The 27519-nt window shown below is 47.5% G+C and overlaps 1 protein-coding gene across 1 annotated transcript; it reads right to left on the bottom strand.

Annotated features, from left to right (window-relative positions):
* Positions 1 to 439: 439 nt before the first annotated feature.
* hpf1 (histone PARylation factor 1) lies at positions 440 to 27243 on the bottom strand. Its single transcript, XM_078215470.1, has 8 exons — positions 26741 to 27243; positions 22583 to 22748; positions 20820 to 21006; positions 18475 to 18573; positions 16924 to 17074; positions 10298 to 10385; positions 6675 to 6847; positions 440 to 727 (listed from the first exon to the last, which is right to left on the bottom strand). Exons 1-8 carry the CDS (start codon positions 26783 to 26785, stop codon positions 596 to 598), a joined length of 1041 nt encoding a protein of 346 aa, XP_078071596.1. The 5' UTR covers positions 26786 to 27243; the 3' UTR covers positions 440 to 595.
* Positions 27244 to 27519: the final 276 nt, after the last annotated feature.

Genomic DNA, 27519 nt, shown 5'->3' with positions numbered 1-27519 from the left:
GTGGAATTCGTTACCACAGAAAGCAGTTGAGGGTAAAACATTGCATGTTTTCATGAAGCAGTTCGATATAGCTCTTGGGGCAAAGGGGATCAAAGGATATGGGGGAGGGAAGGCAGGATCAGGCTTTTGAGTTGGACGATCAGCCATGATCATAATGAATGGTGGAGCAGGCTCGAAGGGCCAAGTGGCCTCCTCCTGCTCTCTATGTTTAGCTCGTCCAAAAGCAAATCAAGATGTTTTACTGTAATAAATCTGGTTATTGCTTTTTGTTAAACACTTGCGGGATTTAGAGGATATGTAGGAAGAGATTAATGACATTCAGGTACAAGATAATCGAAGCCAGTACATATTCTTCAGAGGCACATTTGTGCATTAGTATGCGTTGGTCACAGCTGATAAAGCTGCAGAGCTTAGTATTTGCACCAGTCAGTCAGTCACGAACACTTAAGCATCACCAAAAGGATCTTTATTGTAAAAAAAACACTATTCATTCTTTTTTAAAAAATGGAATACGATTCAGACAGAACATTCTAGCACATGAAGTAAGTTTGTAAATTCAATACTTTGTAAACGTCCAGAAATATTTTTGGTGAAATCAAGCTTTCAGTTGGTCCAGATTGTCCCAATTCCTGTTGGCCAAATGAGCCTCAATAATCTCAGCAAACAGGTGCCTCTTCAGGAGTTTGTAGGCGAGAGGTAACAATTGCTGCACCACTTTGTGGAAGTACTGTGAAAGCAAACGACAGGAGGACATTGTGAATGAAAAAAAGTAAAGTTAAAGTTTATCTATTAGTGTCACAAAGAACAAAGAACAATACAGCACAGGAACAGGCCCTTCGGCCCTCCAAGCCCGCGCCGCTCCCCGGTCCAGGATTGAATCCTGAATCCAGGATCCCCGCCCAATTTTCCAGCCTATCTACATACCAATATCCTATCCACCGAGCTGTCCCTCACAGCTATGATGCTTTGTTCATTACACCTATTAACTTACCCCCACCCCCCCATTCCAGACCATGTGATCTCCAGGGAGAGGCGAAAACCCAGAGTGAAAAACCCCAGGGCCAATATGGGGAAAAAAAAAAAATCTGGGAAATTCCTCTCCGACCCCCTGAGGCGATCGAAACGAGTCCAGGAGATCACAATGGCCCCGATCGGAAAATGCTTCCCAACCCTAGTCATTTCCACTTCCACGAACACCATATGAATTCCCTGCCCCCGAGACAGGTTCCCAACTATCCGCAGTCTCACTCTGTACTGGCACCAGCAAGATGATCGTAGAATGAAGCCTTGAAACGAGAAACCAGGAACAATTAGCCCGCGCCGCTCCCTGGTCCAAACTAGACCACTCTTTTGTATCCCTCCATTCCCACTCCGTTCATATAGCTGTCTAGATAAGTCTTAAACGTTCCCAGTGTGTCCGCCTCCACCACCTTGCCCGGCAACACATTCCAGGCCCCCACGACCCTCTGTGTGAAATATGTCCTTCTGATATCTGTGTTAAACCTCCCCCCCTTCACCTTGAACCTATGACCCCTCGTGAACGTCACCACCGACCCGGGGAAAAGCTTCCCACCGTTCACCCTATCTATGCCTTTCATAATTTTATACACCTCTATTAAGTCTCCCCTCATCCTCCGTCTTTCCAAGGAGAACAACCCCAGTTTCCCCAATCTCTCCTCATAACCAAGCCCCTCCATACCAGGCAACATCCTGGTAAACCTCCTCTGTACTCTCTCCAAAGCCTCCACGTCCTTCTGGTAGTGTGGCGACCAGAACTGGACGCAGTATTCCAAATGCGGCCGAACCAACGTTCTATACATCTGCAACATCAGACCCCAACTTTTATACTCTATGCCCCGTCCTATAAAGGCAAGCATGCCATATGCCTTCTTCACCACCTTCTCCACCTGTGACGTCACCTTCAAAGATCTGTGGACTTGCACACCCAGGTCCCTCTGCGTCTCTACACCCTTTATGGTTCTTCCATTTATCGTGTAGCTCCTCCCTACATTATTCCCACCAAAATGCATCACTTCGCATTTATCAGGATTGAACTCCATCTGCCATTTCCTTGCCCAAATTTCCAGCCTATCTATATCCTTCTGTAGCCTCTGACAATGTTCCTCACTATCTGCAAGTCCTGCCAGTTTTGTGTCGTCCGCAAACTTACTGATCACCCCAGTTACTCCTTCTTCCAGATCATTTATATAAATCACAAACAGCAGAGGTCCCAATACAGAGCCCTGCGGTACACCACTAGTCACAGGCCTCCAGCCGGAAAAAGACCCTTCCACTACCACCCTCTGTCTTCTATGACCAAGCCAGTTCTCCACCCATCTAGCCACCTCCCCCTTTATCCCATGGGATCCAACCTTTTTCACTAGCCTACCATGAGGGACTTTGTCAAACGCTTTACTAAAGTCCATATAGACAACATCCACGGCCCTACCTTCGTCAACCATTTTGGTCACTTCTTCAAAAAACACCACCAGGTTCGTGAGGCATGACCTCCCTCTCACAAAACCATGTTGACTATCGTTAATGAGTTTATTCCTTTCTAAATGCGCATACATCCTATCTTTAAGAATCTTCTCCAACAACTTCCCCACCACGGACGTCAAGCTCACCGGCCTATAATTACCCGGGTTATCCTTCCTACCCTTCTTAAATAACGGGACCACATTAGCTATCCTCCAATCCTCTGGGACCTCACCTGTGTCCAGTGACGAGACAAAGATTTGCGTCAGAGGCCCAACGATTTCACCTCTCGTCTCCCTGAGCAGCCTTGGAAAGATTCCATCAGGCCCTGGGGATTTGTCAGTCTTTATATTCTCTAACAAACCTAATACTTCCTCCTTTGTAATGGAGATTTTCTCCAACGGTTCAACACTCCCCTCCGAGACACTCCCAGTCAACACATCCCTCTCCTTAGTGAATACCGACGCAAAGTATTCATTTAGGATCTCCCCTACCTCTTTGGGCTCCAAGCATAAGTCCCCACTTTTGTCCCTGAGAGGTCCGATTTTTTCCCTTACAACCCTTTTGTTCCTAACGTATGAATAAAATGCCTTGGGATTCTCCTTAATCCTGTCCGCCAAGAACATTTCGTGACCCCTTTTTGCTCTTCTAATTCCCCGTTTGAGTATTTTCCTACTTTCATTATACTCCTCCAGAGCTCCCTCCGTTTTTAGCTGCTTGGACCTAACATACGCCTCTCTTTTCCTTTTGACCAGTCCCTCAATTTCCCTGGTTATCCACGGTTCTCTAATCCTACCCTTCCTATCCTTCTTTTTTACAGGCACATGCTTGTCCTGTAGCCCTAACAACCGTTCCTTAAAAGACTGCCACATACCAGATGTGGATTTACCCTCAAACAGCCTCTCCCAATCAAGAGCTGCCAATTTCTGCCTGATCCCAATAAAGTTAGCCTTCCCCCAATCCAACACCTTACCCTTGGGACACCACTCATCCTTTTCCATCACTATCCTAAAGCTAACAGAATTGTGGTCACTATTTGCCACATGTTCCCCGACCAAAACTTTGAAGACCTGACCGGGCTCATTCCCCAGCACCAGGTCCAGTATAGCCCCCTCTCTAGTTGGGCTGTCCACATATTGTTCCAACGAACCCTCCTGTACACATTTTACAAATGCCTCCCCATCCAGAGTCCCTGCCCTCAGCGATTTCCAGTCACAATTAGGTTTACATTAACACTGCAATGAAATCACTGTGAAAATCCTCTAGTCGCCACACTCTGGCGCCTGTTCGGGTCAATGCACCTAACCAGCGTGTCTTTCAGACTGTGGGAGGAATCGGGAGCACCTGGAGGAAACCCACACAGACACGGGGAGAACGCGCAGACTCCGCACAGACAGTGACCCAAGCCGGGAATTGAACCCGGGTCCCTGGCGCTGTGAGGCTGCAGTGCTAACCACTGTGCCACCCCAGTCAATGAGTTGTGAATGAGTCACAATCATGAAGAGATGCAGCAAGTCCTCAATGTTGACTCACTTGAACATCATTAATAAATTACTGCCAGTGTATTTGTTTCATATTGCCATTGGAGTTATTTGTCACAGACCTCCTCTGCTTTGCACAAAATCTTCCCCCTGGCACTGTCACTCTCACCCTCAGTTCCACACACACCCCCGCCCCATCCCACTGCCCTCCCATTCATGGGACAGGGGCATCGCTGACTGGCTAACATTTATTGCCCATCCCTAGTTGCCCGAGGGCAGCAGAGAGTTAACCACATTACTCGCAGGGGAGACAGTGTAGTGGTATTAACACTGGACTAGTAATCCAGAGATCGGGGTAATTTACGAGGGACCCGAGTTCGAATTCCACCATGGCAGATGGTGGGATTTGAATTCAATAAAAATCTGGAATTAAAAGTCTACTGATGACCATGAAACCATCATCGACTGTCGTCAAAACCCACCTGGTTTGCTAATGTCCTTTAGGGAAGGAAATCTGCCATCCTTACCTGGATAGTCACATGAGCAGCCTGGGAATGGAGGGATACAAACGATTGGTCTAGTTGGACCAAGGAGCGGCACAGGCTCGGAGGGCCGAAGGGCCTGTTTCCTGTGCTGTACTGTTCTTTGATCTTTGTTCTTTACCCAGTCTGGCCTACATGTGACTCCAGAGCCACAGCAATGTGGTTGACTCTCAAAGGCCCTCTGAAATGGAGGGCAGTTAGGAATGGGCAATAAATGCTGCACCCAACCAGCGATGCTCACATCCCGTAAAATGAATGAACTCTCTGACCGACCTCCACTCCGTTTCCTCTCACTCCAATGATATTCAGTTTAGGCGCATTGGCCATGGTAAATTCTCCCTCAGCGTACAAAGCTGTGTAGGTTAGGTGGGTTAGTGGAGTAAATGGGAGGAGGGGGGGGGGTGTTTTGTCAGAGAGTTGGTGCAGACTCAATGGGCCGAATGGCCTCCTCCTGCATGGCATTCTATGATTCTATGATCTTGCTCCCTGGCTGACCCTGCCTTCTCATCCAGTTCGGTTTTCAGCCATTCCACTTCTGCCTCTGAACTGAAGCTCCGTGTAGTGGCAGAGGTTAGTCAGTGCAAGTAGTCTCAAGGCTTCCGGCACCTTCCAGCACTGACCAATTCTGCCACCCGATGGAGGCTCTAAAAATTATTGAGGCAAGTGTGATTTTTAAAAATTACATCGAGTTGTTTTTATATTATATTTATCGTTTTATTTTATTTTGCAAGTTATTTCAGCTAAGGAATGCACAGTACTGCCCATGGAACGTGCAGTATTTCAGCTTGTATGTTGGTTCTCTGGGTGACAAATGTGGGTGGCACAGTGGTTAGCACTGCTGCCTCACAGCGCCAGGGACCGGGTTCAATTCTGGCCTCGGGTCACTGTCTGTGCAGAGTTAGCACATTATCCCCATGTCTGCGTGGGTTTCCTCCCACAATCCAAAGATGTGCAGATTAGGTTAATTGGCCATGAACCAGCAGGCTAAATAAGTGGACTTACAGGGATAGGGCCTGATTGGGATTGTGGTCGGTGCAGACTCAATGGGCCAAATGGCCTCCTTCTGCACTGGAGGGATTCTATGACAAAGGGAACCGAACTCTGGCTTTAACACTGATCCCGATGGGAACCTATGATTTGCTTAAAGTCGTTTCACTTAAAGTTGCAATTTTCAGGAACGTCACCCTAATTTAAGTGAGGGCTTCCTGCGGCGATTTATTCAGAAGTAGTTACTGTTGTACTCAGTTTATCTGGAAGATGACACTTCCACCAACACAAGACCCCTGTAATACCGCACTGGTGGGTCAGGCTGTGTCCGCAGGCCCCTGGTGGAGCTTTTTAAAAAATATATCATTCATTTATGGGATGTGGGCATTGTAGGCACATTCAGCATTTTTGCCCATCTCTAATGCCTTTGAGAAAGTGGTGATGAGTTGTCTTCTTGAATCGTTGCAGCCTGGGTGGTGAAGGTAGAGGGGTTCCGGAACGTTGAGGGAATCAGATAATAGTTCCAAGTCTGGATGACGTGGGAAGGGAATTTGCAGCTGACCTTGTTAGAGTCAGAGATTTACAGCATGGAAACAGGCCCTTCGGCCCAACTAGTCCATGCCGCCCTTTTTTTGAACTGCTCAGCTCGCCCCCATATCCCTCTATACCAATCTTATCCATGTTACTGTCTAAATGCTTTGTAAAAGACAAAATTGTACCCGCCTCTACTACTACCTCTGGCAGCTTGTTCCAGACACTCACCACCCTCTGTGTGAAAAAGTTTCCCCTTTGGACACTTTTGTATCTCTCCCCTCTCACCTTAAACCTATGCCCTCTAGTTTTAGACTCCCCTACCTTTGGGAAAAAATGTTGACTATCCAGCTGATCTATGCCCCTCATTACTTTATAGACCTCTAAAAGATCACCCCTAAATCTCCTACGCTCCAGGGAAAAAAGTCCCAATCTATCCAACCATCCCCAAATAACTCAAACCATCAAGTCCCAGTAGCATCCTAGTAAATCTTTTCTGCACTCTTTCTAGTTTAATAATATCCTTTCTATAATAGGATGACCAGAACTGTACACAGAACCACCCTGAATCAGCTGAGCTACCTCCGGCACCTATCCTCATGCACTTGAATTTCAAACAGTTTAAAAACACTGAAACCCATCTGCGTCCACTTACGTGTGACCCGTAACAGAAGAGATCAATTCCTAGTTCGTATCCCATTCCGTAGTCACACTCATCATTGGCAAACTGAACGTAGGTGATTATTTCTTGGATTGGGGCAAAAGCTTTAATCCGGGCGTCATCAGTCGGAGCTTCCACGATCGCTTTACAGATCTTTTTAAGACCTCCTGTTGTTATAGTTTTGAAAAAAAAAGGACACTGATTATTTCTCAGCGTACGATGGAAGGAAAACTGCATATGAACATAGAACATAGAATAGTACAGCACAGAACAGGCCCTTCGGCCCACGATGTTGTGCCGAGCTTTATCTGAAACCAAGATCAAGCTATCCCACTCCCTATCATCCTGGTACACAATGTCCTATCGTATGCTACACAATGTCCCTACATTTCTCCAAAGGTATGCTATGGAAGACGTACATTTACACAGCACTTTCCATAACTTCAAAAAGACCCTAACAGCCAGTGAAGTACATCTGAAATTTAGACATTTTAATATACATCTTAACAACTGCAAACATCAGAAAATGGCCCAAAATGCGTCACAGAAGCCAATCAGACACACAAAAAAAAAGTGCCGGACCACTGAATCTGCTCATTCAAGAGTAACATATAAAAGCAAGGGAAGTTACGTTGAACTTGTATGAAACTCTGGTTAGGCCACAACTAGAATATTGCACCCAGTTCTGGTCGCACCCTTTAGGGAGAAGGAGGGTCCATAAAAGGGTGCGGAGGAGATTTACCAGAATGGTTCCAGCGATGCGGAATTATAGCTTCAAATGTGCTAACAGCAATATCCCACAATCAGTAATGTGATAATGACCAGACAGTGAGTAATATATAAAAATAAGCACTGCGAGTGTTTACTGCAGGGGTGGCACGGTGGCACAGTGGTTAGCACTGCTGCTTCATAGCACCAGGGACCCCAGTTCGATTCCCAGTTTGGGTCACTGTCTGTGTGGAGTTTGCGCGTTCTCCCCGTGTCTGCGTGGGTTTCCTCTGGTTTCCACCACATTCTGAAAGACGTGCTGGTTAGGTGCATTGACCCGAACAGGCGCCGGATTGTGGCGACTAGGGGAATTTCACAGTAACTTCATTGCAGTGTTAATGTAAGCCTTACTTGTGACTAATAAATAAATAAACTTTTATTTGTTCATCAGTGTCACAAGTAGGCTTACATTAACACTGCAATGAAGTTACTGTGAAAATCCCCCAGTCTCCACACTCCAGCACCTGTTCGGATACTGAGGGAGAATTTAGCATGGCCAATCCACCTAACCAGCATGTCTTTCGGACTGTGGGAGGAAACCGGAGCACCCGGAGGAAGCCCACACAGACATGGGGAGAACGTGCAAACTCCACACAGACAGTGACCCAAGCCGGGAATCGAACCCTGGTCCCCGGCGCTGTGAGGCAGCAGTGCTAACCACCATGCTGGAAATCTGAAACGAAAACAGAAAATGCTGAAAAGACTCGGCAGGTCTGGCAGCATCTGTGGAGAGAGAATAAAGCCAATGTTTCAAGTTGTTGTGACTCTTCAGAGCGGGAGAGGGGATAGAAATGCGATGAATTATATAGTGGGCGGGGGTGGGGGCTGGGGGAGGTGGGGCAGAATAGAGTCAGGGATAGGTTGGAGAGTTTGACATAGATGACTAGGGAGAGTTTGACATAGATGGCATGGGGCATAAGACAAAGGGAGTGTTATTGGTGGCATTAAGGACTAAAGAAGTGCTAATAGTGGTATAAAGGTAAGACAGCATCACCAAATGTTAGGACAAATATCAACTAGCACACCAGGGAGAACTCCTCTTCAAAATAGTGCCAGTGGGAACTTTTACATCCACCCAAAAGGGCAGACAGGGTCTCTGTTTAACGCCTCTTTTGAAAGGCAGCACCTTAAACAATGAGTGTCAGCTCTTGTCTGGTGCTTGGGCCCACAAATCACCTGACCCATGAGGCGAGCGTGCTAACCACCGAACCATGGTCAACAACACAAAACGTCACAAATAAATCCTTAATATTCCCTTGAACCTCGAGGGCCTGGGAAGTCTCGTGCCCAATTCGCCACTCCAAGTGGAGTTAGCCGATTTTAACCTGAGGAATTACAAAAGATGGACTGCAATTGCTCGCGACACCCGTGGTTTTGGAAAAGGGAAAAAGACCGACAACAGTTTTCACATCTTTTTAACAATTATAAACTTCAGAAAATGGCCCAAAGCGTCAGACACATATATTTTTTAAAAGTGCTGGACCACAGATCTCTCCTATTTCAAGAGCAGCATACAAAAAGCATGGGAAGTTATGCTGAATTTCTATAATCATCGAATCCTACAGTCCAGAAGGAGGCCATTCAGCCCATCAAGTCTGTACCGACCACAATTCCATCCAGACCCTATCCCTATAACCCCATATATTTACCCTAGCTAGTCCCCCTGACACTAAGGGACAATTTAGCATGGCCAATCAACCTAACCCGCACATCTTCGGACTGCGGGAGGAAACCGGAGCACCCGGAGGAAACCCCCGCAGACATGGGGAGAACGTGCAGACTCTGCACAGACAGTGACACAAGGCCGGGAATCGAACCCGGGTCCCTGGTGCCGTGAAGCAGCAGTGCTAATCACTGTGCCACCGTGCTGCCCTGGTTAGGCCGCAACTAGAATATTGCGCCCAGTTCTGGTCAGCACCCTTTAGAGAGAATGAGGGTCCATAAAAAAGGGTGCAGAGGAGATTTACCGGAATGGTTCCAGCGATGGGGGATTATAGCTTCAAATTCGGCTGGAGAAGTTGGGGTTGTTCGCCTTGGAGCAAAGGTGGTTGGACTGGAGATTGAGCAGAGGTGTACAAGATTGTGACAGGTTTAGATCAGGTAGACAGAGTAAAGCTGCTCCATGAGCAGATGAGGCAAGGGCTAAGGGGGAACAGAGTTAGGGTTTTTGGGCCCGAGGTGCAAGGGGATGTGAGGATGGACCCTTTTTTAAAGTCAGCGAATGGTGAAGACTGGGAACTTGGTACCCGTGAGGACTGTAAAAGCAGAGACAATCAGGGATTTCAAAAGGAAATTGGATGGGGAGTTTGAGGGAAGTAAACTCGAAGAGTGATGGGGATGGAGTGGAGGAATGGGACTGACTGGATTGTTCAACAGAGAGCCGGCACTGAGTCAATGGGCCGAATGGGCTATCATGACGCTATGACTCTGGCTTTCCATTCCCATTCAAAACAGTAAGAACTCTCACAACACCAGGTTAAAGTCCAACTCACCTGATGAAGGAGCAATGCTCCGAAAGCTTGTGACTCCAAATAAACCTGTTGGACTTTAACCTGGTGTTGAGAGACCTCTTACTGTGCCCATCCCCAGTCCAACGCCGGCATCTCCACATCATTCAGAACATGCCACACTGGAATGCCATTGAGACCTCTGGGGAATGCTATTCTATTCCTAGAACTATTACTCATTGCGTGAGAACCAAAGTCGAATAAACTGATCTCAGAGCTCCTAAAGTTAATAAAGGGAAGTACATCATTCAATTACTACCCACTCCAATTTGTGTGTGGTCTCTGATGCCGTTTTAGGTTTTTGTTTACAAAGAATGAGTGTAAAGTACAACACAAACATACCATCGGTCTCGGGAAGCTCCCGGTAACCCACACCGGTTTTATCTATCGGGACAATCAAACCAGCGCCGTGAAAAGTTCTGGTGGCAATCTAGAAATAAAAGATAGATGAGATCATCTGCAATGTGAAAGTAAAGTCAATCTCTGCTTCTGAAACAACGCATTCATGTTTAGCTAAACCTTGCACTGCACCCATTGAAAAAATATCAATGGCATCTCGCTGCACTGACAGAGTATTAGTCAGATTAAAGAAATAAGTTTTTAAGTGTATTTATTAGTGTCACAAGTGAGCTTACATTAACATTGCAATGAAGTTACTGTGAAAATCCCCTAGTGGCCATACTCCGGCGCCTGTTCGGGTACACTGAGGGAGAATTTAGCATGGCCAATGCACCTAACCAGCACGTCTTCGGACTGTGGGAGGAAACCAGAGCACCCAGAGGAAACCCACGCAGACACGGGGAGAACATGCAAACTCCACACAGACAGTGACTCAAGCCGGGAATCGAACCCGGGTCTCTGGTGCTGTGGTGCAGCAGAATAACAAAGACACGACGACTGGAGGGCTGCCAACTTTCTTTAGTAACTGCACATGTGATGAATGGTCAATGTGTGTTATTATGATCAATAATAGTATACGGTGCAGGAATCATACAGCAGCATCTTTTACCTTCAGCAAGTTTATTCTACACACAACTCAGTAGAGTTACAAACTCCTTATAGTTCCCCCAGCCTCAATTGCTCCAGATGTGTCCAGTTATATTCATAGGTTAAGCCTATGATCATCACCTTGCTTTATCAATGCAATCGACTTAACAGTGCAAGTGCCAAAGGATGTAACTGCTGATAAATTGACAAGTGTAACTCCAGCAGTGCTATCATAGAAACCCTACAGTGCAGAAGGCGGCCATCAAGTCTGCACTGACCACAATCCCACCTCGGCCTTATTCCCGTAAACCCACATATTTACCCCGCTAATCCTCTAACCTACGCATCCCGGGACACTAAGGGGTAATTTAGCATGGCCAAAGCACCTGACCCACACATCTTTGGACTGTGGGAGGAAACCCACGCAGACACGGGGAGAATGTGCCAACTCCACATTGACAGTGACCCAAGCCGGGAATCGAACCCGGGTCCCTGGAGCGGTGAGGCAGCAGTGCTAACCACTGTGCCACCGTGTTGCTCAAGTGAGTCAGAAGATACGGCAGAGATTCGAGAGTTAGTGAAATAAGTGCCCGGTGGCAAGTGTATTTTTAAATCAGCTCCGTTCCATCAAAGAACTTGTGGCAGATTCTTTGTGTGATGAGAACAGCCCAAAGGCAATGCACATTAGATTCAAAGCATTAGTGAATCTCTCTCTCAACATTGCTGAGGTCTGAAGCACAGCGGCAATGTGTACGCGATGTTCTTCACAAATAAACCCTGACAACTGCAGCTAAATACAGGTCCCCGAGATCGGGAGACGCAGTTTCAATGTTAGTATATTTCAGGCTCTCGGTCAGTTATGAAGATTGGTTCACACCCTTAAGAAAATGGAATATCTGTCGTGCAACATCCTGCCTGCAAGACATGCCATACCGAAAGGATACGTTTCACTGGAAAAGCTTTATACGATTATCACACATTTCCGAGTCTTGTCACAAGAGGCACATTGGCGCAGTGGTTAGCACTGCTGCCTCACAGCGCCAGGGACCCGAGTTCAATTCTTGCCTCGGGTCACTGCCTGTGCAGAGTCTACACGTTCTCCCCGTATCTGCATGGGTTTCCTCCGGGTGCCCCAGTTTCCGCCCACAGTCCAAAGGTATGTGGATTGGCGATGCTAAATTGCCCCTAATGTCAGAGGGATCAGCAGGGTAAATACTTGGGGTTACAGGAACAGGGCCTGGGTGGGATTGTGGCCAGTACAGACCCGATGGGCGGAATGGCCTCCTTCTGCACCGTAAGGATTCCATGATTTCTGTGCGTCTCTCCAATTTTTGTGTTGCACTCCATATTGGAAAAAGAGGATACTGGAAGTCTGCAGCATCCTGGAGACATCGGGATCAAAGGGGATTTGGAAGTAGATCAGTACAGCGGAGGAGACTCAGATAGAGTTACTTTACTCAAAGGGTTGTGAATCTTTGGAATTCTCTGGCCCAGAGGGTTGGGAAGGGCAGATCTTTGGTCTCTCGGGGAGTTAAGGGATAAGGGGGATTGGGCAGGAGTTGAAGCCCAGGGTTATCCATGATTGTATTGAATGGCGGAGCAGGCTCGATGGGCCGCATGGCCTATTTCAGCTCCTATTTTGTGCGTTCGAGGGTTTAAATACCAGCAGAGGCGAGTTGGGCCAAATGGCCCATTCCCATGTCGTAGATTCCACACAAACTTCATTTGATGTCTGTACACCAAGTCTTAACAGAGGCTTTCAAATAAATACTGATTTCAGACCTCAATCAATTAACAGCAAGAAGACTTTGCCTCATCTTAAAAACGGCATACACCTAGAATTTTGCATGTTGCTGGCTTTACATCTTTTGATTTATTGTAGTTATCACTACGGCCGATTTCCAACAACATATTTTTGGAAGAGTCAATTACTCGGGGGCACAGGTTTAAGGTGCGAGGGGCAAGATTTAAAGGAGATGTATGAGGCAGGCTTTTTGACACAGAGGGTGGTGGGTGCCTGGAACTCGCTGCCGGGGGAGGTAGTGGAAGCAGATGCAATAGTGACTTTTAAGAGGCGTACATGAATAGGATGGGAATGGAGGGATATGGTCCCCGGAAAGATAGGGGGTTTTAGTTCAGACGGGCAGCATGGTCGGTGCAGGCTTGGAGGGCCGAAGGGCCTGTTCCTGTGCTGTAATTTTCTTTGTTCTTTATATTTCTGATCAATATCACACCAATAAGAAAGTCGCATCTTTGTATCCAATCGCAGGGCAGAGAAAAATGCCTCACTCTTAACCGGTTATTATATAAAATAGACTGTAAACAGTACCCGATATTGCCCAGAGTTACTCTGAGCCACTTCCCCGTCCCCCTCAATCTTACAAAGACCAGCTTTAACAAGACAATTTGGGAGTCATTACTAAATGACATTAAATGACTAAATGAACTAATTAAGTTGATCTTTCTCTACACCCTAGCTATGACTGTAACACTACATTCTCTCCTTTCCTTCTCTATGAACGGTATGCTTTGTCTGTACAGCGCGCAAGAAACAATACTTTTCACTGTATACTAATCGTGACAATAATAAATCAAATGAAATCAAATGGTCTCGGCACCCTCAGGTTAGGGCAAAAGAAAAATGGGCCACAGTTCGACTGTTATTCCACCCATCCCATGATGAAAAGCATGTATCTGAACCTTGGCTAAAGGAAGGATCAGGTTAGCTGTGAGGTCACCACCTCTCTTCACCCCCTGTTCAACTAGCCTGCCCAGCACTTTGCAACCCAGGTAAGTACTTTCAAAGCACACCGTCATATCAGAGGAAACACGGCAGGCAATTCGCAGACAGTAACGTGGCAATGACCACTGACAATGACCAGACAACCTGAGCTTTCAATTAAAGCAAAATAGTGCAGATACTGAAAATCTGAAAAGTGGAAAATGCTGGATAGTTATAGGGGACTCGATAGTTAGGGGTGCAGACAGGCCTTTCTGTGGACGTGAAACAGACTCCAGGATGAACATAGAACATAACAGCGCAGTACAGGCCCTTCGGCCCTCGATGTTGCGCCGACCAGTGGAACCAATCTAAAGCCCCTCTAATCTACACTATTCCAATATCATCCATATGTTTATCCAATAACCATTTGAATGCTCTTAATGTTGACGCCCTTACTACTCTCTGAGTAAAGAACCTACCTCTAACATCTGTCCTATATCTCTCACCCCTCAATTTAAAGCTATGTCCCCTCGTGCTAGCCAACACCATCCGAGGAAAAAGGCTCTCACTATCCACCCTGTCTAATCCTCTGATCATCTTGTATGCCTCTATTAAGTCACGTCTTAACCTTCTTCTCTCTAACGAAAACAACCTCAAGCCCCTCAGCCTTTCCTCATACGATTTTCTGTTGCCTCCCTGGTGCCAGGGTCTAGGATGTCTCTGAACGGACAGAAAGCATTTTGAAGGGAGAGGGTGAACAGCCAAAGGTCATGGTACATATTGGTACTAACGACATAGGTAGGAAGAGTGATGAGGTCCTGCAGCAGCAGTTTAGGGAATTAGGTAGAAAGTTAAAAAGCAGGACCTCGAGGGTTGTAATCTCAGGATTACCCCCTGTGCCACGTGCCAGTGAGGCTAGGAATAGGCAGATAGTGCAGCTCAACACGTGGCTAAACAGCTGGTGTAGAAGAGAGGGTTTCAGATATCTGGACCATTGAGGTCTCTTCCGGGGCAGGTGGGACCTGTACAAGAAGGACGGGTTGCATCTAAACTGGAGGGGCATAAATATTCTGGCCGGGAGGTTTGCTAGTGTCACACGGGAGGATTTAAACTAGTTTGGCAGGGGGGTGGGAACCAAAGCAAAGGTGAATTAGCTGAAGGGGAACCAGAGAGTGGGGCCAGTAAGACTCAGAGAAACAGCAGGCAGGGTGGGATTGCTAATCAAACAGGGTCTGGTGGACTGAAGTACACCTGTTTCAATGCGAGAAGTGTAACAGGTAAGGCAGATGAACTTAGAGCTTGGATTAGTACTCGGAACTATGATGTTGTTGCCATTACAGAGACTTGGTTAAGGGAAGGACAGGATTGGCAGCTTAACATTCCAGGATACAGATGTTTCAGCGATGAGGACCATCAGAGGATACAGCAGGATATAGATCAGTTGGAGACTTGGGCGGAGAGATGGCAGATGGAGTTTAATCTGGACAAATGTGAGGTATTGCATTTTGGAAGGTCTAATACAGATAGGAAATATACAGTAAATGGCAGGACCCTTAAGAGTATTGATAGGCAAAGAGATCTGGGTGTACCGGAACACAGGTCACTGAAAGTGGCAATGCAGGTGGAGAAGGTAGTCAAGAAGGCATACGGCATGCTTGCCTTCATCGGCCGGGACATTGAGTTTAAAAATTGGCAAGTCATGTTGCAGCTTTATAGAACCCTAGTTAGGCCGCACTTGGAATATAGTGTTCAATTCTGGTCGCCACACTACCAGAAGGATGGGGAGGCTTTGGAGAGGGGACAGAAAAGATTTACCAGGATGTTGCCTGGTATGGAGGGCATTAGTTATGAGGAGAGGTTGGAGAAACTTGGTTTGTTCTCACTGGAACGATGGAGGTTGAGGGGCAACCTGATAGAAGTCTACAAGATTATGAGAGGCATGGACAGAGTGGATAGTCAGAAGCTTTTTCCCAGGGTGGAAGAGTCAATTACTAGGGGGCACAGGTTTAAGGTGCGAGGGGCAAGGTTTAAAGGAGATGTTCGAGGCAGATTTTTTACACAGAGAGTGGTGGGTGCCTGGAACCCGTTGACGGGGGAGGTAGTGGAAGCAGATACGATAGTGACTTTTAAGGGGCATCTTGACAAATACATGAATAGGATGGGAATAGAGGGATATGGTCCCCGGAAGGGTAGTGGGTTTTAGATCAGTCGGGCAGCATGGTCGGTGCAGGCTTGGAGGGCCGAAGGGCCTGTTCCTGTGCTGTAATTTTCTTTGTTCTTTGAATGGCAGAGCAGGCTCTGCTCCTAATGTGTATGTTCGTTATGTAAATGTTTCAGGTTAATGATGACCTTTCATCAGAACTGAGGAAAGTTAGAAATTTGATTTATTGTCACATGTATTAGTATACAGTGAAAGGTTTTTGCTATACAGACAAAGCATACCCTTCATAGAGAAGGAGAGGGTGCAGAATGTAGTGTTACAGTCATAGCTAGAGTGCAGAGAAAGATCAACTTAATGCAAGGTGGGTCCATTCAAAAGTCTGACAGCAGCAGGGAAGAAGCTGTTCTTGAGTCGGTTGGTACGTGACCTCAGACTTCTGTGTCTTTTTCCCGACGGAAGAAGGTGGAAGAGAGAATGTCCGGGGTCCGTGGGATCCTTGATTATGCTGGCTGCTTTTCTGAGGCAGTGGGAAGTGTAAACTTTGTCAATGGATGGGAGGCTAGTTTGAGTGATGGACTGGGCTTCATTCACGACCCTCTGTAGATTCTTGTGGTCTTGGGCAGAGCAGGAGCCCTACCAAGCTGTGACACAACCACAAAGAATGCTTTCTATGATGCATCTGTAAAAGTTGGTGAGTTGTAGCGGATACCAGATGGAACAGGCAGCTATAGGGAACATGGGCCTGATGGGAAGGTCGGGAGATGAGACAAGAGCAATTGATAGGGATTTTTAAAAAAAGGGAATTTTTCGGAGAATGGACGGGGGAAGGAAAATTAAACGGGGTGAAATCCAACTTTGGCAGCAGCTCTTTGGAGATGGCTAGCAGACCAGTGTCCAATTAAAGTCCGAGCAAAAGGGGTATTCAAAGGTCAAGAGGAGAGAGGGTCGCCAATTCCCCAATACCTAGTCAGTGCTTCCTGCCATCGTGGAATGTTACCTTCTGCTTCTGACCGTGGGTTACAACTGGAAGGCCCTCAGCTCCTATTGGAAGTCACAAATAACCAGGGAATGTTCTGGAAGTACGGTACAAGAGCTTACCTTCCTATCTCTTTGTTTCATTTCCTTAGTTTTTTGCTCTAGGGAATAACCCAATTTCTTCGCTAGAGCCGTCAGTTTGGTCTCGAGCTCTTTCAACCCACTGCTCTGGCTTTTATTACTCACTTCCTTCAGTCTTCTGGACAACAGGAGGCTGAAAAGCAACGGTGCGATGGGATGGAAAGGGGAAGAGAAAACAACAAGGTTCAACAGCTAAACTTAGAGACACTGAACTACAATCTTAAGTCAATTTCCACCCTCCCGTTCCGCCAACTTCCTCCATTACATCAAGATAACGGCAAAAATAAAATATAAAGGTCTAAAACAGAAGAGGCTCTAAAATTCCAGATCAGCCAAACCCACCAGAAGATAATGCAAAGGGCCACTTTCAGCCTTTCACCTTTTTTTGTTATTCATTCATTCGTGGGACACGGGAGTCACTGGTTGGCCAGCATTTATTGCCCATCACTCAATACCCAAGGACAGTTGAGAGTCAACCATGGCTCTGGAGTCACATGCAGGCCAGATCAGGTAAGGACGGCAGATTTCCTTCCCTAAAGGACATTAGTGAACCAGATAGGTTTTTCTGACAATCGACAACGGTTTCGGGGTCATCAGTAGATTCTTAATTCCAGATAGTTTTTATTGAATTCAAATTCCATCATCTGCCATGGCGGGATTCGAACCCGGGTCCCCAGAACATTAGCTGAGTTTCTGGATTAATAGTCTACAGCGATAATACCAGTAGGCCATCACCTCCTCCACGATTTTCTATGTTTCTATAATTAGTTTTAGTAATGTTGGTTGAGGAATAAATAATCAGCCAAGGCACCAGAGAGAACTCACTATCTCTCTGAAATAGTGTCGTGGGATCTAAAGTCTACCTGCAGGGATGCACAGGCCCTTGTTTCAGTGTCTCAGCTTAAAGACGGTACCTCTGACCATGCAGTGCTCCTTCAGCGCTGGACTGAAGTGACTGTCCGGATTCTCTGGAGTCAGACTTCAATGTGTATGACCTTCTGACTTTGAGCCGAGTGTGCTACCCATTAAACAAGAGGTTGCTGCACTCTGTTGCTCGAACTGCAGCGTCGGAGACTTAGGGGTGATCTTATAGAGGTCTATAAAATAATGAGGGGCATCGAACAGTTAGATAGTCAATATCTTTTCCCAAAGGTCTGGGAGTCTAAAACTCGAGGGCATAGGTTTAAGAGGGGAGAGATACAAAAGGGTCCAGGGGGGCAATTGTTTCACACAGAGGGTGGTGAGTATCTGGAACAAGCTGCCAGAGGTAGTAGTAGAGGCGGGTACAATTTTGTCTTTAAAAAGCATTCAGTTACATGGATAAGATGGGTATAGAGGGATATGGGCCAAACGCGGGCAATTGGGACTAGCTTAGTGGTAAAAACTAGGCGGCATGGACAAGTTGGGCCGAAGGGCCTGTTTCCATGCTGTAAACCTCTGACTAAATTTCAGCAATTCGCCAGCCACCGTCCATCTTTATATTTGATAAATGCCTCAGCACAAACAGTCCCAAAGAAACAGAAGCATACTTACTTCACTGCACTGATCAAGTTGTCTCCCATCTGAGCCACTGAGCAGCCATTCTTAGCCACGTTTGCCCCTACGAACACTGGCAATTCTTCTGGGGTATCCCTGTAAACATCACATATGAAACAGCGACCGGAGTGTGGATCAGCCATATCAATGCTGTGGTTACAAGAGCAGGTCAGCAGTGAGTAAGTCTCCCCCTGACTCCGCCGAACCTGTCCACCATCTACAAGGCACAAGTCAGGAGTGTGATGGAATACTCTCCACTTGCCAGGATGAGTGCAGCTCTAACAACACTCGAGGAGTTCAATACCATCTGAGATAAAGCAGCCCGCTTCATCGGCACCTCATCTGCCAGGTTAAACATTCATTCCCTCCACCACCAATGCACAGTGGATGCAGTGTGTGGCATCTACAAGAAGCACTGCAGCAACTCTCTCCTTCAAAAGAACCTTCCACACTCATAACCTCGGACAAGGGCAGCAGATACCTGGGAACGCCACCAACCACATGTTCCCTTCCATCACTCACCATCCTGACATGAAAATATATCGCCCATTCCTTTACTACTGCTGGGTCAAAATCCTCAAACTCCCTCCCTAACAGCACTGTGGGTATGTGGGACACCAACTATTACAGATGCACCATAGAAAGCATTCTTTCTGGTTGTATCACAGCTTGGTATGGCTCCTGCTCTGATCAAGACCGCAAGAAACTTATAAAGAGTCATAAACGAAGCCCAGTCCATCACGCAAACCAGCCTTAAATCCATTGACTCTGTCTATACTTCCTGCTGCCTAAAAAAAGCAGCCAGCACAATTAAGGACCCCACACACCCCGGACATACTTTCTTCCACCTTCTTCCGTCAGGAAAAAGATACAAAAGTCTGAGGTCACGCACCAATCTACTCTGGAACAGCTTCTTCCCCTGCTGCCATCAGACTTTTGAATGGACCTACCTTGTATTAAGTTGATCTTTCTTTACACCCTAGCTATGACTATGACACTACATTCTGCACTCTCTCCTTTCCTTCTCTATGAACAGTATGCTCTGTCTGTAAAGCGCACAAGAAACAATACTTTTCACTGTATACCAATACATGTGACAATAAATCAAATCAAACCTACACCACATGGAATTCCAGAAGGTACCACCTTCAGGGGCAATTAGGGATGGGAAATAAATACTGGCCTAACCGATACCCAGCATGGTTCCTTCTTCTGAATCCCTGAAACCTCACAGTGACTCAGTCCAATTCAGGGTGGTGGTGGATGGAAAATTTTCAGACTGGAGACCAGTTACCAGCGGTGTACCACAAGGAGCAGTGCTGGGTCCTCTGCTATTTGTGATTTTTATAAATGACTTGGAGGAGGGGGCTGAAGGGTGGATCAGTAAATTTGCGGATGACACCAAGATTGGTGGAGTAGTGGATGAGGTGGAGGGCTGTTGTAGGCTGCAAAGAGACATTGATAGGATGCAGAGATGGGCCGAAAAATGGCAGATGGAGTTTAACCCTGATAAGTGTGAGGTGATTCATTTTGGTAGGACAAATTTGAATGTGGATTACAGGGTCAACGGCAGGGTTCTGAGGAATGTGGAGGAACAGAGAGATCTTGGAGTTCATATCCACAGATCTCTGAAGGTTGCCACTCAAATGGATCGAGCCGTGAAGGTGGCCTATAGTGTGTTAGCGTTTATTAACAGGGGGTTTGAGTTTAAGAGCGTGGGGTTATGCTGCAACTGTACAGGACCTTGGTGAGACCACATTTGGAATATTGTGTGCAGTTCTGGTCACCTCACTATAAGAAGGATGTGGAAGCACTGGAAAGAGTGCAAAGGAGATTTACCAGGATGCTGCCTGGTTTGGAGGGTAGGTCCTATGAGGAAAGGTTGAGGGAGCTAGGGCTTTTCTCTTTAGAGGGGAGGAGGATCAGAGGCGACTTAATAGAGGTTTATAAGATGATGAGGGGGATAGAGTGGACATTCAGAGACTATTTCCTCGGGTGGATGTAGCTGTTACTAGGGGGCATAACTATAAGGTTCGCGGTGGAAGATATAGGAGGGATGTACGAGGTAGGTTCTTTACTCAGAGAGTGGTTGGGGTGTGGAATGGACTGCCTGCTGTGATAGTGGAGTCGGACACTTTAGGAACTTTCAAGCGGTTATTGGATAGGCACATGGAGCACACTAGAATGATAGGGAGTGGGGTAGCTTGATCTTGGTTTCGGAAAAGGTTCGGCACAACATCGTGGGCCGAAGGGCCTGTACTGTGCTGTACTGTTCTATGTTCTAATTCGAGTAAGACTCTGTCCCCACCACCCTGTCAATAACGCAACCATGCCACAATTACCTGAAATAGCCAAGGTGATACTGTGTTTCCGAGTCCCCATTGATGATGGTCTGAAATTCGGGAGGGTCATAGAAGTAGCGCCAATGCAGCAGGTAATTAGGCTCAGGGTTTTTTGCTCCTTTAGGTTTTCCTGCCAGAATATCGAAAGGCCCAACAAGTCGCAGTCCAAGGTTCAGCTTCAATGCTTCTATTGGGGGGAGAAACACGAGCAATAATTTAGATCTGGTGAAACTCAATCCTTGAATTATAACCTCCCTGTAAGGAATTAACCTCAGGTAGGAGTCAGCTTGATACCTTAGTCAGAGCTATGATTCAGTACCTCTGAGTCAAAAGATTGTATCACAGAATCCTAACAGTTCAGAAGGAGGCCATTCGACCCATCAAGTCCACACCGACTCTCAGAGCATCCCACCCTAGCCCTCTCCCTTGCCCTATCCCCATAACCCCACACATTTTACCGTAGTTTATCCTCCTACATCTTGGGACAAAAAGGGTCAATCCAATTGTAGGTGGAAGAAGTCCCACTCCAGGCTTGAGCGCCAACATCCAGGCTTCACTCTCCAGCGGCAGCGCTGAACGGAGTGCTACACTGTCGGGGTGCTGTCTTTCAGATGGAACGTTAAGCCGAGGCCCTGTTTACCCTCAGGTGAAAGCAAGAGATCTCATGGTGCTATTTCCAGGAAGAGCAGGGGTCTCCTTCCCTGTGGCCAATATTTATCCCTCAATCAACTTGGTGAAAGAAACGATGACCTCACTGATGCTGTCTGTAGGAGCTTGCTGTGCCTTAATGGCCTGCTGCATTTCCTATACGAGCACAGTTACTACACAAGTGATTCATATTCAACTCGATAACCAGTATTATCAGGCTATTCAGGACATTCACGGCCATATGTCCATACTTCCAGACAGACTGGAGGGGGCAGGGATGTTTAGCATGCTGACCCTTCTTTCGTTAAAGAGCCCAGGGGTCAAATTATAGTAAAGTTTTTAAAAACGTTTTTATGTATTATTGTCACAAGTAGGCTTGCATTAACACTGCAATGAAGTTGCTGTGAAAATCCTCTAGCCGCCACACTCCGGCGCCTGTTCGGTTACACTGAGGGAGAATTTAGCATGGCCAATGCACCTAACCCGCACGTCTTTCAGTCTGTGGGAGAAAACCGGAGCGCCCGGAGGAAACCCACGCAGACACGGGGAGAATGTGCAGACTCCACACGGACGATGGCCCAAGCCGGGAATCGAACCCGGGTCTCTGGAGCTATGAGGCAGCAATGCTAACCACCGTCCCGTCCATATGAGGTTCATAAAAATCTGCAGCACAGAAGGAGGCCATTTTCCCCATCGTGCCTGATACATTGACCATGCCAAATTCTCCCTCAGTGTACCCGAACAGGCGCCGGAGTGTGGTGACTAGGGGATTTTCACAGTAACTTCATTGCAGTGTTAATGTAAGCCTACTTGTGACACTAATAAATAAACTTTAAACTTGATAATCAGCCAGGCAGGGACACAGAACTTTGTGAATTGGGAATGTAGTTTGGTGCAGGGCTGGGAATATTGAAGCGTAACGGTGTTGGGGCTGGGTGATGATCAGTTGTGCGGGGACGGGGGGGGGGGGGGGGGGTGCGGGGTGGAGCAGTTTCACTCTTGTCCTCTCCCGATGCGCTTGCATGGCTAGCCTCGGTGGCCTGGCTTGCCTCACTGTCTGCATTGCAGACACTGGAGAGGAAAGTTCTAGAAAGGTTAGGGGGTGTGCCACATACCACATGGATTCTCTGGATTTAGCCTCTGGCAGAATTCCCAGAAGTGATAAAAATCTTCCGGCATCTGAAGCTTGTAAAGATCCCGAACCTTCCGTCGCAACTCTTCAGGAACACCGGCGCTCTCTCCTCGATTCTTCTTGCCCTCTTTAGCCACTGGATTCTTCGACTTGAGGACAGACCACAGGAAGCAATTATAACCCAGGAGCTCACAGGCAGGCTGGGAACTAACTGAATTCAAGCAGTAACAATGAGCCGAAACATTGGATCGGATCTTCAGGACGGGGCGGAGAAAGAATTAAAAATGTGAAATACAAATTCAGAGGACTACGGATTCCTGGGACACAGGAGCCAGTTCCAGGACAGGAGGGAACCTCCAACAAGGTGGACAAGCAGCACCTCAAGGCACCAACGTCCTTGCTTTCTTGTTAGTCCCCCAAGGTGAAGATGACCATGTTCATCACCTGGGATTGCTTGCGAAGCTTCTGGTACCTACAGGGGTGACTGCTAAGGCCAAACTGTGCCAAGAAGGTTCTGGTGCTGATACGGCAACATGTCACAGACAGTTGAGTTTTGGACAAGTTGCTTACTCGGGATTTTCCCTCTCCTTGAACAGAGAAAAGTACAGCACAGGAAAGGCCCTTCAAGCCTGTGCCGATCATAATGCCCTAACTAAACTAAAAAAAAAATCTTCTGCCCTTACTCGGTTCATATCCCTCTATTCGTCCCTATTCATGTACCCAGCCTCTTAAATGTTGCCAATGTGCCTGCTTCCACTATCTCCTCTGGCAGCGCGTTCCAGGCATCCACCACTCTCCCTCTTTTAGAGCAAAACAAATAAACTAACTCAAATGAACTCAGGGACAAAGTAAAAGGGGCAGCTCCCCAAAAGGAGGGGGAACAGCCCAAACAGAACCAAAGTACAAAGGAAACCTAAAACATTAAATCATAATGTGGTTATCGGGGTCTATAATGCACCCCAGCCCCTGCGGTGCCTAACGGGCGCGGAAGGCGTGAACTGCGCCAGTGGATACCGCATGCTCCCTCTCCAGGGACACCTGGCCGCGAACATAGCCGCGGTAGAGGGGCAGACAGTCAGGATGGACGACCCCATCGATCGCCCGCTGCCTGGACCTGTTAATGGCTCGCCTCGCCAGGCCCAGGAGCAGGTTCATCCACCACTCTCTGCGTGAAAAACTTCCCCCGCACATCTCCCTTAAACTTTCCCCCTCTCACCTTGAACCTGTGTCCCCTTGTAATTGACACTTCCACCCTGGGGAAAAAGCCTCTGACTATCCACCCTGTCTGTGCCTCTCATCATTTTGTAGACCTCTTTTTTTTCTCTTTCTTGTTTCTAAGGAAGGCCATACCTTCCTTCTGCTCCCTTGCATTGACAAACCACTCTATGGCCTGAGCTGCCTTTTTGAACCGCTGCAGGTACACCCATGGTGCTATCAGGGAGGAGTTTCAGGATGTTGACCCAGTGACAGTGATGTGGCCCCAAGTCAAGCATGACTTGGAGTTGGTGTTCCCCTGAGGCTGCTGCCCTTACTCTTCGAGGTAGTAGAGGCCGTGGGGTTGCAAAGTGTTGACCAGGGAGAGGAAAAGTACAAGTTTCTCATTCTTTCTAGGCAGACTAGTTTTGGCGTGGTATAATCTGAGGCTGTGACCCTGATGTTAGAGTTTGGATATTGTGTCAAATATAAATCCAATATGGCATAAGACCATAAGATGCTTTTGATTTGATTTATTATTGTCACATGTATTAACATAGTGAAAAGTATTGTTTCTTGCACACCATACAGACAAAGCATACCGTTCATAGAGAAGGAAAGGAGAGGGTGCAGAATGTAGTGTTACAGTCATAGCTAGGGTGTAGAGTAAGATTAACTTAGTGCGAGGTCGGTCCATTCAAAGGTCTGACAGCAGCAGGAAAGAAGCTGTTCTTGAGTCGGTTGGTACGTGATCTCAGGCTTTTGTATCTTTTTCCCGAAGGAAGAAGGTGGAAGAGAGAATGTCCGGGTGCGTGGGGTCCTTAATTATGCTGGCTGCTTTCCTGAGGCAGCGGGAAGTGTAGACAGAGTCAATGGATGGGAGGCTGGTTTGTGTGATGGATTGGGCTAGTTTCTTGCAGTCTTGGGCAGAGCAAAAGTAGGCCATTTCATAGAATCATACAGTGCAGAAGAGACCCTTCGGCCCATCAATTCTGCACCAACACGTGTGAAACACCTGACCTCCCACCTAATTCCATTTACCAGCACCTGGCCCATAGCCTTGAATGTTATGTCATGACAAGTGCACATCCAGATACTTTTTTTTTTTTAAAGCTCATCCAGTCTGCTCCGCCATTCAATGAGATCATGACTGAGCTGGTGAGAGTATCCACAGCTCCACTTTCCTGCCTTATCCCCATAATCTTTGATTCTTCTTCTAATTAGTGCAGTGATTGCTGCAAATTTCAATAAACAAATTGTCTGGTTGGGGTCGGACAATTTGGTCCTTGACAGGTGTGCACAGAGTGAGTGAAATAATCTACCCAATCCCATTCTTCAACTAACATGGACAGCAGTGATTAGCACTGCTGCCTCACAGTGCCAGGGATCCAGGTTCGATTCCAGCATTGGGGGACTGTCTGTGAGGAGTTTGCACATTCTCCCACATTCCAAAGATGGTGGATTGGCCATGGTAAATTACCCCATAGTGTCCAAAGATGTGTAGAGTAGGGAAATTAGGGGACTAAATATGTGGAGTCACAGGAATAGGGCAGGGGTAAGATGCTCTGTCAGAGAATAAGTGCAGACTCAGATGCACTATAGAAAGCATCCTTTCCAGTTGCATCACAGCTTGGTATGGTTCCTGCTCTGTCCAAGCTGCAAGAAACTACAAAGGGTTGTGAATGAAGTCCAGTCCATCACTCAAACCAGCCTCCCATCCATTGACTCTGTCTACACTTCCCACTGCCTCAGCAAAGCAGCCAGCAGAGTCAAGGACCCCACAGCTCAGACATACTTTCTCCCACCTTCTTCCGTCAGGAAAAAGATACAAAAGTCTGAGGCCACGTACCAACCGACTCGAGAACAGCTTCTTCCCTGCTGCTGTCAGACTTTTGAATGGACCCAACGTATATTAAGCTGATCTTTCTCTACAACGTAGCTATCACTGTAACACTATATTCTGCACCCTCTCCTTTTCTTCTCTCCTATGTACTGCATATTTTGTTCATATAGCACACAAGAAATAATACTTTTCACTGTATACTGATACATGTGACAATAAACCAAGATGACTCGATGAACCAAATGGCCTTGCTCTGCACTGTAAGATTCTATGGTTCCATGGTGCACCTTTACAAAAGCCAACACGCCCAAGGCCTTTCACGTAACAAGTTACTGGATCTTTTTGGTTGATCCTTTCCGCTCATACAAACAATTTATTTTTTGGGGGGAAAACATCAGAATATAACCTAACACAAAGTCTTGGTACTGATTCAGACAAAGCCTGTGTTGAGGAGGGATCCTCATTCAATCCAAAGCAGCATTTAAGCAGAAGTTTGCTTGGAAATTTGAACTGCAAAGTGTTGTTTGAATATGTTTTGAGTGAGCTTCTCAAGGGAAGGCATGGTGGCACAGTGGTTAGCACTGCTGCCTCACAGCACCAGGGACCCGGGTTCGATTCCCAGCTCGGGTCACTGTCTGTGTGGAGTTTGCACGTTCTCCCCGTGTCCGCGTGGGTTTCCTCCAGGTGCTCCGGTTTCCTCCCACAGTCTGAAAGACGTGCTGGTTAGGTGCATTGGCCATGCTAAATTCCCCCTCAGTGTACCCGAACAGGCGCCAGAGTGTAGTGAGTCTCAGCCAGACAGTGTATCTGAGATAGGTTATAGCCAGTGGCTCAATCCCCATCCGGGACACCCTGCCACCCTCACACTCTGCCACCCTCACACTCTGCCACCCTCACACTCTGCCACCCTGCCACCCTTATAGCTAGTGTTACCCTCACTCACAGACACTCTGTTACCCTCACTCTCTGCTCCCTCTCACACACAGTTACTCTCTCTCTCTCTCTGCTACACTCTATCACACTCTGTTACACTCTCTCTGCTACCTCGCAGCTACTTTGTTACAAGCTGCTGCTCCACCGCCATTCCCTCCATTCATTCATTACCTGCGAGCTGCTGGAAGCTGCTTTCCTCTTCCCGCGTCCCGCCATCAGAAAAACCACCCCAACTTCACCCGAGCGGCCCAATGAAGAGAGAGAGACACCCAAACCCGCCCGCCAGCCCCCTCCGCCCTGGGGACACTCTCCTCACTCCCCTCCGCCCTGGGGACACTCTCCTCACTCCCCTCCGCCCTGGGGACACTCTCCTCACTCCCCTCCGCCCTGGGGACACTCTCCTCACTCCCCTCCGCCCTGGGGACACTCTCCTCACTCCCCTCCGCCCTGGGGACACTCTCCTCACTCCCCTCCGCCCTGGGGACACTCTCCTCACTCCCCTCCGCCCTGGGGACACTCTCCTCACTCCCCTCCGCCCTGGGGACACTCTCCTCACTCCCCTCCGCCCTGGGGACACTCTCCTCACTCCCCTCCGCCTTGAGGACACTCTCCTCCGCCAGGGGGACAGGGCCTCACTCCCCTCCGCCTTGAGGACACTCTCCTCCGCCAGGGGGACAGGGCCTCACTCCCCTCCGCCACTGGACCGCAGCAGGCAGCTAATTAGCCAATCAGACAACACTGTCACATACACCAATCAGGGAGCGCTGGCAAATGAACCAATCAGGGAGCAAAACCACATAAGCCAACCAATCAGAGAGCAGTGTCACATGAACCAATCAGACTGCACTGTCACATGAACCAATCAGATTGCACTGTCACATGAACCAATTAGACAGCCGTGTCAATGAACTAATCAGACAGCAGTGTCAATGAACCAATCAGACTGTACT

Source organism: Mustelus asterias, chromosome 6 (genome assembly GCF_964213995.1).
Source record: "Mustelus asterias chromosome 6, sMusAst1.hap1.1, whole genome shotgun sequence".
NCBI classification, from domain to species: domain Eukaryota; kingdom Metazoa; phylum Chordata; class Chondrichthyes; order Carcharhiniformes; family Triakidae; genus Mustelus; species Mustelus asterias.
The sequence above is the reverse complement of the archived record's forward strand: the minus strand, read 5'-3'. Positions and strand labels throughout refer to the sequence as shown.

What these genes read in the sequence shown, in the direction of transcription:
- hpf1 (XM_078215470.1), bottom strand. Translation starts at nt 26,785, where the DNA reads ATGGCGGGACGCGGGAAGAGGAAAGCAGCTTCCAGCAGCTCGCAG. An exon ending in AAATCCAGAGAATCCATGTG is followed by an intron (nt 21,007 to 22,582) that starts GTATGTGGCACA and finishes TCCCCCCAATAG; the next exon opens with AAGCATTGAAGCTGAACCTT. An exon ending in TGAAACAAAGAGATAGGAAG is followed by an intron (nt 10,386 to 16,923) that starts GTAAGCTCTTGT and finishes TTTTATTTCTAG; the next exon opens with ATTGCCACCAGAACTTTTCA.